Source organism: Girardinichthys multiradiatus, chromosome 13, assembly GCF_021462225.1.
Source record: "Girardinichthys multiradiatus isolate DD_20200921_A chromosome 13, DD_fGirMul_XY1, whole genome shotgun sequence".
Classification (NCBI taxonomy): domain Eukaryota; kingdom Metazoa; phylum Chordata; class Actinopteri; order Cyprinodontiformes; family Goodeidae; genus Girardinichthys; species Girardinichthys multiradiatus.
Genome location: NC_061806.1, coordinates 22526144 through 22540596, shown reverse-complemented (window position 1 = coordinate 22540596; position 14453 = coordinate 22526144). Strand labels below are relative to the sequence as shown.

Here is a 14453-nt window from a genome sequence, read left to right as displayed (position 1 = left end):
ATGGCTTAATATTCATCCTTTTGCTTTCTCTTCTAGATCTACTCCACAAGGGACCTTGAGGACAACCTCAATAAGATCCGTGAGATCCTCTCTGATGACAAACACGACTGGGACCAGAGATGCATCGCTGTTAGTTGTTACCCCCTCTGTAGTCTTAAAATTATTTGACTTTGCAGCTGGGGTTCTCCTGTTCCTGTTCCTGAACATCTTTTGGTTGTTATTGCAGCTGAAGAAAATCCGGTCCCTGCTGGTGGCGGGCGCAGCCAGCTACGATTGTTTTTACCAGCATCTACGGTTACTAGATGGAGCCTTCAAACTGTCTGCTAAAGACCTGCGCTCACAAGTGGTCCGAGAGGCCTGCATCACTGTGGCGTGAGTGCTGGGTTCCTGTCTTTTGTCTGTCAGTCTGTCTTTCCAGGCTCCATATTTAAAGCGTTCAATATAGTTATACAAAACTCTTTTTATTTCAACTTTACAACTGAATTATCTGTAAATGTTTAGTCTGGAAATTTGTTGAATTGTTAAATAAAACATATGTGGGTGCCGTAATTGATTACAGGAATAAATTACCAGAGAGAGATATTTTTATAGCAAAGTCACAAAAAATCAATAAGCATGTTCTTCGGATCTGCAAGTAGATTGCATCAGATGTAACTGTTTTTGAACACTGTTCTGACACAATGTTCTGCCTGGTTCACACGGCGGGATTTTTCTGCTGATTTTTGACTCAATCATCCCCTCCAGCGTGCCCTGATTATCGGGATGTTCCAAAGATAATCTAATTAGATATTCCTGCTGGTGTGTTAGGAGTGATGTAGTCAGCTCGGAAGCACGTCGGGACAGCTCCGACCTCAAATTGGGGAAATTCAACATGTTTGATTGTCTTGGCCTGATAACCTACCGTGTGGGGTGTGTTCCCTCGAGGACAAACGAGCCTGTCGAATGTGGCGTATTGCCAATCAGAAAGCGAGGTGACAGAAACACGGAGGGGAATTACTCTGAACGTTTGATCTTGAGATTCTTTGCGAGATTTCCCGTGTGCGGTGTGTGGTGCTTGCTGTGTGGCTGGGCACCACACACTATAGGACCAGACCTGTTCTAGCTTCCTTTTTTTTTTTTTTTTGGCCATGTCTTGCTGGTTTTGAAAATCAACCAACAATTTTAAAATATTGCAATGTGAGCCGGGCATTATGGGGTTAACAGTACAACATCCATGTAGTTTATGTTAAGCTGTGTCCAACCTTTGTTTTTTGTGTATCCCTTTCCTTATTTAGCCATCTCTCATCAGTCCTGGGGAATAAGTTTGACCATGGAGCCGAAGCCATCGTCCCTGTTCTGTTCAATCTCATTCCCAACTGTGCCAAAGTCATGGCCACCTCCGGTGTCTCCGCCATCCGCATCATTATACGGGTGAGTTTACCCATAACACTTAGAAACACTAGCATTAGCACAGGATGTTCCTGTGCTAATGTTTCTTCTGCTCGGTGTAAGTGCAGCTAGTGTTTAATCTTTCATTTCATACTGTTTGTTTCTGCAGCACACTCACGTCCCCCGGCTCATCCCCCTGATAACCAGCAACTGCACATCCAAGTCTGTGGCTGTAAGAAGGTGAGACAAACACAGGCGTTGATGCAGAGAATCTCTTTGTGTTGGCACAAACACCTCATAATTGGGCTACGACCCAAGGCTTAGGATGATACTGTTGGGAAACGTAGTTTTTTTGTGGTTGGATAATAAGATAAATGTGTATTCTCTAGGCGCTGTTATGTTTTCCTGGACCACCTTCTACAGGAATGGCAGACCCACTCTCTAGAAAGGTGAGGACATTAAAACCAGCCACTCTCTGTTTCTGTCTCAGAAGATGGACAAGCTTAGTTTTTTAAGCTTGTCCATCTTCTGAGATGGCCTTTATTTTTCCATTTTTTGACAGTAGGTAGACAGGATAGAGGGGTAGAGAGAGGGGGAGACATTCGGTAAATGTCGCCGGGTCCGGGACTCGAACCCGGGACAGCCGCCATTCGAGGACTGTAGCCTCTGTATATGGTCGCGCGCTTTCGCCCCTACACCACCAGCGCCGCCACAAGCTTAGTTTTAGTCCTATTTTGCAACCAAGATGGTGTACTGTTGAGTCTTAGAGATATTTCCCCAGTCTTTTTTGGTCGTGCACCTTATGAAACAACAACATGGGAATACTAACTGTATGTTGTGTCAACTACATCATAACTGCAAGTGTTGGACAGGTTTTTATTCTTCTCCTGAATGTGACACAGACCTCTTGAACTGTTATTAAGACGTTTCTAATACACGACCAAACTGAACAGATGTAGAATGATGCAGTTTTGCTGTAAAATTGCACAGATTTACAAATTCCAGCAAGTTATGTGGTAAAATGACTAAACTTTCTTTTGGACTGGTTATTTACGTGGAAAACCAGTTTATTGTCTGTCTCAAGCAAAAGCTTCAGACTAACTTGTGAAGATTAACAGCGGGTTGTTTAGTGCAGCAGATAAATTAAATTGCAGCAGATCATCATTAACATACAACCTGTGTGCAGTCCTTTAAGTGTGTTAATTAAGGGCATACACTTACACGGGTAAGGGCACATTTTGTGATGGATCAACACAAAGTTGTTCATCGTTGTAGAGTGGATAGAAAAAGATTCGTCACTAAGGTATGGTAGGTTTGATTTGATAAGACCTAGTTAAGTTTCATTAGTTTTTTCAAATTCTGAAATGATTAGGACCTTTCTATCTCTGGAAAAAAAAACTTTAACTTGATGAATTCTTTTGTTATTAAGTAAAATCATCCTAAATGTAATTTCTTCTTTAATATGTATGTAATTAATTGTTAAGTTCTTACTCAGATGACAAAACTGTGAATGCAGTGTCCAGTTCGGAGGACTGTTGCGACTGGTTAGAATGGTTTAGTCTGAAGCCATTCAAATCCAGAAGCATATCTGCAGGACACATTCATGTTTTACAAATTATGACATTTAGTTTCTCTCTTAAGGCTTCTCATTTGTAAAACTTTCAATGTTTTTACCCCAGACACACTGCTGTTCTGGTCGAAAGCATCAAAAAGGGAATTCGAGATGCCGACTCAGAGGCCAGAGTGGAGGCCCGCAAGTAAGACGGATTCAGACGCATCCCTGCTCACTACTGTTGGTTGGTGTTTTTCTACCTTCTAACCTGACGTTTGTCTCTTCAAGGACCTACTGGGGTCTGAGGAACCACTTCCCAGCAGAAGTCGACGCTCTTTACAACTCCTTGGAGCCATCCTACCAGAAAACGCTGCAGTCCTGTCTAAAGAGCTCTGGCAGCGTGGCCTCTCTTCCCCAGAGTGACCGCTCCTCATCTTCTTCCCAGGAGAGCCTTAAGTAATAAATGTTCAGCACTGCTCATCTGTTACTTACTTTAGACTTTCTAGCTTGCTGGAACACCACAGTTAAGTCTTGGCACTAAAGTCATTTTGGAGGAAATGGATTGACCCATTTTCTAGTCTTTCAGCTAACATCAGGGAAACTCTCCCAGTTAATCTGCTCCCTGCTTTGCAGACTTTCTGCTTCTTAAATATGTAAATGGTTTTAAGTGGACATCCCCTTACATTTTAAAAACAATAACTATCATGTAACTGTGATTATAAAAGCTGAACATATTTTCTTAATTATTAGATAGAGCCTCTTCTATCGAACCCCAGTATTTAACTTTAAGCCAAAGGTAATTTACTTTAGTAATTCAATTCAAAAAATAAAATGTATTATATAGATTCATATTAGTTTTTATGATTATGGCTCACAGCTAATGAAAGTCATAATTGGCTGGGTCTTTTTTTGCATGAATTACTGCGTCAGTGCGTCTTGGCAAGGAAGCAATCAGCCTCAGGTTCTGCTGAGTTGTAAAGGAAGCCCAGGTTGATTTGATAGGAGCTTTCAGATCATTTGCTTTTTTGGGTGTGGTGTTTCTTATCTTGCTCTTGCCAATACAGCATGGCTTCTCTATGAGGTTCGGGTCACCCCAGTTTGCTGGCTAATCAATAACCGGGTCACCATGATCATTAAAGGCATTAAAAACTTTTGGCAGTGTGGTCAGGTGCCACGTCCTGCTGGAAGATGCTGTCAGCATCATCATAATGAACAGAAACGCTTCAAATGTTTCACTCTGTGTCTTTGTATAGATTTGAATTGACTAACCCAATAAATTAACTTTTTGAGGATATTCTAACTTGAGCTGCACCGGTATTATCAGTCAGTTCTCCTGTGGTATACCATACACCGTGTTTTAGAGTGTGAGAAGGTAGAATGAAGGGGAACAAAACATCGTAAGGCGACTTGATTCCACCCCATCTTTTCAGAGGTTTCTTTTGACAGTGCTGTTACATTTGTTATATGAGTGTTTGTGTACTGACCCAGTTATCTCCCTCTTTCATCAGTCGTCCTCTCACTTCCAAGTGGTCAGCAGCTCCAGGGCGAGGTGAGTCAAGCACACCCACAGAGCGGCTGTTAACACACACACTCAATCATATGTTTAGATCTCACTCACACATACACAAACACACACACACACACACAGACACACACACACACACACACACACACACACAGTAAAGCAAATGTCATCTCCTTCAAAATCTTTTCCCATTATTCCCATTTACATCATCTTGTGTCCAGCCCTGAGCAGTCACCTCATCATGTGATTTCGTATTATTGCACACATACACTTTGGTGTATGTGTGTGGTTGTTTACTGTATGGTGTTTTGTATGTGTAGTACAGTGCCCGCATGTGTTTGTGATGTTCTTGTTTTTTTTTTTTTTTTTTGTATATCCCATCACCACCACCACCACCCCCCACCACCCCATCACATCCGCCCTGCTCCTGCTGTCCCATCAGTCCCTGCAAAGGGGGGGGCTTCGTTAGTCTCCCTGCAGCGTTCCCGCAGCGATGTGGATGTGAACGCAGCAGCAGTTGCTAAATACCGGCACGTCGGACAAACCAGGGGAGCGAACCGTCTGCCCCCCGGCTCCTACTCCTCTCTGGGTAAGGGCCCTGACAGGCAAGTTAGGTGACTGATCGGACAGAGCAGGTTTTGGTCAGCGTGTGCTCAGCAGGAAATGAGACAGGTAGATGAAATCTCCATCAGATTAGTGCAGGGGTAGGTAGTGCTTCTGAAGTTTGATACTCAGATAAAACCCATTCTCTATAAAAGCTCGTCTCAGGGATGAAGCCACAGACTCACACTATTCAGTGCTTGGACCGCCTCTCCTCTTCTCTCCTGCCACCTTTCCCGTTCACTTGTTGATGTTCTGTGCATGTTCTGTGGATGACTATTAGACTGTTGTTACTTTTCTTTGTTTTAGCTTGTATGCCTTCGGTGTTTTGCAAATATCTTCATACTCATTGAACCTATTCAAACTTTGTTGCATTATAACCACTATCTGAAATGTGTTCTATTAGGATTTTATGTGATAGACCAACCACAAACTAGCACAGAAATGCGGAGTGAAAGGAAAAGGCCATGTGGTTTTGAAAATGTATACAAATTAATACATTTGAAAAGTGTGACACGCATACTTTACTCTGAACCCCCCCAAAAAAAATATCTAGTATATCTCAGTATAGTTCCATTAGTTCTGTGAAGGCCTCAGGTTTGTCGGAGAACATCAGTGAACAAACAGCATCGTGAAGACCAAGGAACACAGCAGACATGCCAGGGAGAAAGCTGTGGGGAAGTTTTAGCAGAGTCAGTTTATAAAACAATATTCCAAGCTTTGAACATCTCATAGCGATGAAGAAGAAGAAGGTGATCTAGTTGAGTGATTTGCAACATTAAACTTTTGTTGCCCTAGAAGCAAAATACTGTGTCTGGAGAAAAGCTAATATTGCGCATCACCTTGAACACGTCATCCCCACCATGAAACGTGGTGGCAGCATCATGCTGTCGGAAATACTTATTTTCAGCAGGGAAATGGAAGCTGGACAGACTTAATGGGAATATGGGTGGAGGTACATACGGGAAAAACCTGTAGGAGGGTGCAAAAGACTTCACCTTCCTGCAGAACAACGACCCTAATCATTCAAGAATGGACCGGTCGAAGTCGAGACCCAAATCCACATGGAAATATTTGGCAGGACTTGAAAATTGCTTTTTCCTGTGGTCCATCCAGTCTTTACTGAGCTTAAGCTGTTTCACAAAGAGGAATGTGCATAAATTTCTAAATATCTAGATGTGCAAATAGGACAAATATTTCAAGAGACTTGACTCTGTAATTGCAGTGGAAGCTGTTTCTTCAAAGTTTGAAGTCCAGTGAGTCAAATCAAAATGCACACCTAATTGTTTACAGTAAAACATTTGGAAAAGCATGCATCGTTTTTGTGCTGGTCGGTCACATAAAATAAATTTGTTGTGGCGACGAACATCTGCATGATTCTTTCTTTGAGCAAAGGTTATCTTACTAATGCCCTTTGTGCTCCTTTCTTTTTCCTCTATCTGCCCTTTTCTTCTTTGCCTCCCATGTTTGTAATTTTTCTTTCCTTGTTTTTCACACCCTTTGTTAAAAATCTATTTTCTTCCAATTTTTTCCTTCTTTTTCTTATATGTTGGTATCTATATACTTTCCTTCTGTTATTTCTTCCTCTTCATCTCTCTTTGCTACTTAAGATGAGGCCTCTGATAAAACGGATGGTAAGATGATCTCACTCGGCTTCATCTCTTTGCTTTCTCCCTTTAATCACTTCATCCCAGCTCATTTAAACTATTGTGACCACAGCGCCCCCCTGCTGTCCATCATGTACACTTGGAAGTTATTCCCTGCTTTTTATTAACTGATAAGAGGAATCTCACCCCTATGCATTTGCATCGAACTGCATCAGTCAGTAATTTTCTTTTTGTCAGGCTATGCAGGATGAGTTGTGATGTCATGTGATGTTTTAAACATACACTATTTAAGGTGGCACCACAGAATTTACAACCTGCTCCCTCTGTGTCTGTCTGTAGGGACCAGGTCAGACAATGGTAAGATTCCTGTTAGGTGTCTTTTTGTGGTGGTGTTTTAGGGATAACCCAATTAAAGTAATTGTAAATTTCAACATTTATTTGCAGAGATCCAGTGTTTTTATTTTCTTATTTTTTCTATAAAAGAATGACCTAAAATAAAACTTTCAGGTGCTAAAGCTAATGTTGTATTTCTTCTCTTCTAGCATTTACTTTTGCAGACTAACAGAGTAGTAGGAAGTTAATTTATTAATATTTAAGTAAATTATTTTCTGCTATTAAAAAAGAAAATAATCACTACAATAATTATAACAGTCCACTGATTATTGTGTGGTGCATAGGCTTCTTGCTTGATTAATACCTCCAAATACATTGCTTTGGTTGGTGGCTTTATAATCACTTTCAGCTTATTTTCTTATTTGCCTCTGAAGCATTCCTGCTGTATGCATCTGCAGCTTCCTGCATGTAAATGTCTGAATAGAGAGAAACCTACAGCATTAAAAAAGTTTCATCTGCTGTAGTGCTCCTCTGTTTTTGGGCTCTGTTCTGTGGCAGACGGTGTGTTGTAGAGAGGAAATAAATGTCTGTCGTCCTCCCTTACATGCAGGCCGAGTTCGCACCAAGCAACCGTTGTCGACCGCCAGCACTGCGCCAAGTCAAGTGGACTCTCGAGGGCGCAGCCGCACTAAGATGGTCTCCCAGTCACAACGTAAGTACTTTTTTTTCCCTCCCATCCCATCAGGGCATGCTTTAAATCCCAATGTGAATGAAGCGTTCGGCTCGAGCTATGGCATCACAAATATATCAAAGTAAAGATGCGTTTTTCCCAGGCGCTGATTGTGGGGGTTTCACAACTTGTGGCCGCCATGGTAACAATAAGCTCCATGAATATGTTTTTGTGCCTTCAGGTTCCGACGAATCCGATTGCACACCAGGTATTCTGTCTGTTTGTCGGAGTGTGCTTGTTTTTGTGTCCCACAGTGGGATTGGTGGCCCACCTGCTACTGCTCTCATTTTGATCAAGGTGTTTCATATAAAGAATAGTGTTTGTGTTTTCTCAGCATGCTGTGTCTCATCACTGACGTTGGTGTGGTGAATATGTTGTTTTTTCGCAGCCTTAGCGTGGATTTGGCTAACGTTGTAAGAAAGGTACCTAAACGCTGAAAACGCCTTGAAAAAGTATTCATGTCTCTTGAGCTTTTTCTCATTTTGTCCAGTTTCAACCACAAACTTTAATGTGTTTTAGTTGGATTTTAAGTGATGGACCAGTGGTGTCCAAAACAGGCAAAAATCATCAAGTTCAAAGTACTTGCAGCCCGGGCATTCTGTTTCCTGATAAAAATATGAAAATTATTTTAATGTCAAATCTTATATTTTAACCTTCTAAAATTTAGTTCTTTTTAAAAGAATATCAAAAATCATGCCTTACTCCCCTTTCCCAATTATAAGTTACTTTGTGTTTGTCACATCAAATCCCAATAAAATACATAGAAATATGTGGCTGCTATGTAAAGTGGAATATTTACAGGAGTATGAATGCTTTTTAAGGTGCTTTATACAGTACAGACCAAAAGTTTGGACACACCTTCTCATTCAAAGAGTTTTCTTTATTTTCATGACTATGAATATTGTAGCTTCACACTGAAGGCATCAAAACTATGAATTAACACATGTGGAATTATATACTGAACAGAGAAGTGTGAAACAACTGAAAATATGTCTTATATTCTAGGTTCTTCAAAGTAGCCACCTTTTGCTTTGATTACTGCTCCACACACTCTTGACATTCTGTTGATGAGCTTCAAGAGGTAGTCACCTGAAATGGTTTTCACTTCACAGGTGTGCCCTGTCAGGTTTAATAAGTGGGATTTCAATCCTTATAAATGGAGTTGGGACCATCAGTTGTGTTGTGCAGGAGGTGGATACAGTACACAGTTGATAGTCCTACTGAATAGACTGTTAGAATTTGTATTATGGCAAGAAAATAGCAGCTAAGTAAAGAAACACGAGTGGCCATCATTACTTTAAGAAATGAAGGTCAGTCAGTCCGAACAATTGGGAAAACTTTGAAAGTGTCCCCAAGTGCAGTCGCAAAAACCATCAAGCACTACAAAGAAACTGGCTCACATGAGGACCGCCCCAGGAAAGGAAAACCAAGAGTCACCTCTGCTGTGGACGATAAGTTTATCCGAGTCAACAGCCCCAGAAATCGCAAGTTAACAGCAGCTCAGATTAGAGAACAGGTCAATGCCACACAGAGGTCTAGCAGCAGACACATCTCTAGAACAACTGTTAAGAGGAGACTGAGTGAATCAGGCCTTCATGGTAAAATAGCTGCTAGGAAACCACTGCTGAGGACAGGCAACAAGCAGAAGAGACTTGTTTGGGCTAAAGAACACAAGGAATGGACATTAGACCAGTGGAAATCTATGCTTTGGTCTGATGAGTCCAAGTTTGAGATCTTTGGCGCAGAAGAGGTGAACGGATGGACTCTACATGCCTGGTTCCCACCATGAAGCATGGAGGAGGAGGTGTGATGGTGTGGGGGTGCTTTGCTGGTGACACTGTTGGGGATTTATTCAAAATTGAAGGCATACTGAACCAGCATGGCTACCACAGCATCTTGCAGTGGCATGCTATTCCATCCGGTTTGCGTTTAGTTGGACCATCATTTATTTTTCAACAGGACAATGACCCCAAACACACCTCCAGGCTGTGTAAGGGCTATTTGACCAAGAAGGAGAGTGATGGGGTGCTGCGCCAGATGACCTGGCCTCCACAGTCACCGGACCTGAACCCAATCGAGATGGTTTGGGGTGAGCTGGACCACAGAGTGAAGGCAAAAGGGCCAACAAGTGCTCAGCATCTCTGGGAACTCCTTCAAGACTGTTGGAAAACCATTTCAGGTGACGACCTCTTGAAGCTCATCAACAGAATGCCAAGAGTGTGCGGAGCAGTAATCAAAGCAAAAGGTGACTACTTTGAAGAACCTAGAATATAAGACATATTTTCACTTGTTTCACACTTTTTTGTTCTGTATATAATTCCACATGTGTTAATTCATAGTTTTGATGCCTTCAGTGTGAAGCTACAATATTCATAGTCATGAAAATAAAGAAAACTCTCATGAGAAGGTGTGTCCAAATTTTTGGTCTGTACTGTATATTGCGGCAGGTAAAGCAGATATATGTGTAGCGTAATGTTGGATTAATTAGTTTTTTTTAACCAGTCTAACCTGAACATTTGGACGGAGAGGCGCTTTCAGGTTTCCTGATCAGACTTTTAAAGCTTAAATTTCAGGATTCATTTTATGTCCCTAAAACGAGTTTTAAAGATTTCCCCATGTGTGAGAGAGAATGTGTGGATTTTTCCTTTAAGAAAAATGTATTTCCCCATTGTGACAGGTAGTCCAAACATGTGCTGCTTTTCCCAGTCAACCATTTGCAGCTGGTTCAGTTTGTCTATGTTTCTGTTTCCTTAATAACAAATTTATTTCACTAACATGCTGAAACTTTACCTTCATTATTGCTTTGGAACACAAGGATGCGCTCCCATCAGACTCTGCTGTCTTGCTTCCATGACGCTTCTGCATTAACCCATAATTCATCTGGTTTAACCTGCTGTTCCTTCGCCTCCCTCCTTACCTCTGCCCTCTCCCCCTTCTCTCAACCAATGGGCTTAATGTGTCAGGATCTCAGTCTGCTAACCCTGTTGGTGGTAAGGCTATGCCGCTACTGTTCTTTCTTTCTTCAATTCCTAATGCTAGTCTGTTTGGTGACTTCCCTTTCTTTTTACCCACACGTCCATAGAAAGATCCCTTAATGCTCTGTGCACTGTAGACAAGGCATGCTGGGATATGTAGTTACACATTATGGATGCTTAGTTTTCATGCTAATCGCATGGCTTTTGGAGCTTCAAGTTTTTTGCACCCACTCGTGTTTGGATTTGCTAAAGATTTAGTTTATTTTTATTTTTATATATATATCACTTTTTATTTTTTCACTTTATATGAATGTGTCTGTAAATATAAAGAAATAAAAGAAGCAATAAAAACATAACCGGTCACACAGGCTTAATTTGCAACAGGGAACCTGATTAAAAATTGGAAATGTGTGACTTTATTTCTTATATAAGCATTGTTTATAATCTGTTTAAGTTGGGTGCTTGTTGCTCTGCCCTAGGACTCTGATGTGAATCACCGGTGTGTGTTTGTGTGTATGGAGGTGGATTTAGATCCGTTTTTGTCTTTCACACGAGATAGACTGGTCTGCACTCCCATGTGGGTTCAGTATCATGTTGAGCACCAGAGCCTCTGATCCAAACCCCTCACACCTTTACACCACAACTGTTTGTACTAAGGGTTGTATTAGAGCAGGTCACTGTGTGGGCTTAGCACTTGGAGACAGGATCCCCAGGGGAAAGAGGATATGAAATACAATGCTGCTCAAAAAAATAAAAGGAACACTTTGAAAACACATCAGATCTCAATTGGAAATAAAAATCATGTTGGAAATCCATACTGGCATGGAACAGGTAATGTGTTAGGAACAAAAGGATGCCACATCATGTAATGAAAATGAAAACTATCAACCCACAAAGAGCTGAATCTGAAGCAACTGAGAAATTAAAACAAAAAAACTGATGCGGCAGGCTAGTCCAGTTTGCTCAAATATCATTGCAGCAACTCAAAATGGTGCTCAGTACTTTGTATGGTACCCACATGCTTGTATGCTTGCTTGACAATGTTGGGAAATGCTACTAATGAGATGATGGATGGTGTCCTGGAGTCTCTCCTCCCAGATCCTGAGCAGAGTATCACTGAGCTCCTGGACAGTCTCAACTGCAACCTGTTTGCGTTGGTCCTAAACCTTATGTCCCTGAGATATTCTATTGGATTTGGGTCAGGGGGGCATGGAGGCCAGTCAATGGTGTCAATTCCTTCATCCTCCAGGAACTGCCTGCATACTATTCCCACATGAGGCCAGGTATTATCATGAACCAGGAGGAACCCAAGACCCAATGCACCAGGGGAGGGTCTAACAATGGGTCTAAGGATTTCATCCCAATACCTAATGGCAGTCAGGGTGCCATTGTTTGTTCTGTACAGGTCTGTGTGTCCCTCCATGGATGTGCCTCCCCAGACAAACTCAGACACATCACCAAACCAATCATGCTGAGCAATCTTGCAGACAGCATAACGTTCACTGCAGCTTCCCCAGACTCTTTCACATCTGTCACATGAGCTCGGAGGGAACCTGCTTTCATCTGTGAAATGACCAGTTCTGGTGTTCTCTGGCAGATGCCAGTCAAGTTCCACGGTGCCGGGCAGTGAGCACAGGGCTTACTAGAGGACACCAGTAGGCCACCCTCCTGAAGTCTGTTTCTGATGGTTTGGTCAGAGAAATTCATTCCATTGTCCCACTAGAGGTCACTTTGTAGGGCTCTGGCAGTACTCATCCTGTTCCTCCTTGCACAAAGGAGCAGATGCAGGTCCTGGTGATGGGTTAAGGACCTCTGACAGCCTTGTCCAGCACTCCTAGTGTAACTGCCTGTCTTCGGCACTCTCCTCCATGCCTTGAGACTGCAACGTCTGCATGGTCCAGGTATGGCCTCGTGCTACCAGTAGTGACACTGACCCTGGTCAAATGCAAAACTACTGAAAAGCAGTCAAAAAAGTCAGTGGATTCCACCTCCAAAACTATCCCTGTTTCTGGGGTCGTCTCATTGTTGCCCCTTTAGTGCACCTGTTATTGATTTCATTCTATTTAACTGATCAGATCCAAACATTTAACTGACTTTATTGTGCTCAGTTTTGAGCATTGAATTTAGTATCATAATTTAAAAACTGTCCCATCTCTGTTGTATTTTTATTGATACGAAGGATTCTGTGCTAATGTCTTGTTCCAATGTTAACTTGGTGTAGGTTGTAGCTCTGCCAATCCCAGAAATCCTCTTTCCAATCACATTGAACACAGCTATGTTATCTAATAACATACACGTTGTCCTTGATGTCGTGTTAGTAAGCTATCATCCTTTGCAATTATTGGCACCCGATGTGTAAAAAGCCGCCTTCTGTTCTTCTGTTTCAAAGACGAAGTAATGCTGTGCACCCTGACAAGGTTTCTAGGGCCTTTAACAGTCCCACAGCATCACAGATCCTCCACTGTATTTAACAGTGGCCAGAAGGTGCTTTGTCTTACTTGTTCATCCTTAACACCAGACCGACTTGAAGTATTGATTGCCTGAAAAACTGGACCACAATGTCGTTCCAGCAAAGTGAACACTTCCTGTTAAAGTTCCAGTAGCATTCAATAAACTCTGCATGTTTACATTTGTGCTGGTAGGACGGAAACGGCTTTCATTCTCCAGGCATGCCTCCCAAACAATCAGCCCATGATGATAAATGATCAAGTCCAGCTATTTTTTTGTCATTCCTTCGCTCATGAGGATCAACGCACATCTGCTTTACTTGAACAGCGTGTTCTCTTGTCTTTCTTATTTTGAAAAGTAGCCAAGAGAGAACATCCTCTTTGTCGCCACATATTTATACACAAGGGAAATACAAAGTCAAGAAATATTACATTAATTTATTTCAGGGGCTTTTTACACATCTTTAGCTGTGGTGGCAATTAGTGCAGAGGGTAGTTAAATGTTTTTATATACAGTATTAAAAGTGGGATTGCTTCCATAAATTTTGTTGTATCGTCTTTAGCTGCACTTGTTTGATGGACAGAGCTCTGACTTTTTTCTCTGTTTGTGTCTTCTCCTCTTTTGTCCACCTCTCTGAAGCTGGCAGCAGGAGTGGCTCTCCGGGTCGCGTGCTGACCACTACGGCGTTGAGCACCATGAGCTCGGGGGCTCACAGGGTGCTCGCCGGAGCTACTGGGGACGGACACAGACGCAGCCGCATCCCCCGCAGCCAGGGTTGCTCCAGGGACTCTTCACCCACTCGGCTTTCTGTCGGTGAGGACGTGACCGCTAGACTGAGACAGTAAAATTCATGATTAAGGTGTTCCTGTGTCAGTTTTCTGAAGGAGATGAATCAACACGCTCTAGATATACATGAATCCCAACCTTGTTTTTCTCCTACTCTGTCTCCTTTTCTCCTCCTCCCTTTGCTTCCTCTGTCCTCTAGCTCCTTCTAGTTTTAGTTCAAACTACAATGGTGCCACCAGAGGAGGTAAGGCTCCAGCTCTGATCAGACCCTGTTAATCAATCTATTCTCATTCTAATCCTTAATCATCCACCCATCACTCCTTCATCACCATCTATTACCTTCAAATCTATAATTACCTCCCACCATCCCACCCCCTCCAACAGTCCTGCTGCCTTGGCTTCGTAGATCTCCCCTCTCTAATTTTTCTGACTTCAATGCTGTGTTTGTGGTGGTGAAGGGCACCCATAGTCAGTTATCCAGGCCTCTTGGACACGTTTCCTCCTGTCCATACTAATCACCAGTGTTAGT

General features: G+C 42.2%; 1 protein-coding gene across 50 annotated transcripts in view; it reads left to right on the top strand.

The window, feature by feature from the left end:
* The window catches only part of clasp2 (cytoplasmic linker associated protein 2), a 71996-nt gene that overhangs the window by 38352 nt on the left and 19191 nt on the right, over positions 1 to 14453 (top strand). For 20 of the 50 annotated variants that reach the window (XM_047384600.1, XM_047384631.1, XM_047384630.1 and 17 more), the window contains 16 exons: positions 37 to 129; positions 227 to 372; positions 1275 to 1410; positions 1538 to 1608; positions 1758 to 1817; positions 3048 to 3125; positions 3209 to 3376; positions 4429 to 4469; positions 4888 to 5034; positions 6656 to 6679; positions 6992 to 7009; positions 7596 to 7697; positions 7897 to 7923; positions 10679 to 10705; positions 13778 to 13951; positions 14124 to 14168. In XM_047384600.1, the coding sequence (XP_047240556.1) occupies positions 37 to 129; positions 227 to 372; positions 1275 to 1410; positions 1538 to 1608; positions 1758 to 1817; positions 3048 to 3125; positions 3209 to 3376; positions 4429 to 4469; positions 4888 to 5034; positions 6656 to 6679; positions 6992 to 7009; positions 7596 to 7697; positions 7897 to 7923; positions 10679 to 10705; positions 13778 to 13951; positions 14124 to 14168 (1357 nt within the window). The remainder of the gene's footprint in view (positions 1 to 36; positions 130 to 226; positions 373 to 1274; positions 1411 to 1537; positions 1609 to 1757; positions 1818 to 3047; positions 3126 to 3208; positions 3377 to 4428; positions 4470 to 4887; positions 5035 to 6655; positions 6680 to 6991; positions 7010 to 7595; positions 7698 to 7896; positions 7924 to 10678; positions 10706 to 13777; positions 13952 to 14123; positions 14169 to 14453) is intronic. The other 30 variants (XM_047384645.1, XM_047384643.1, XM_047384640.1 and 27 more) reach the window with 16 other exon arrangements.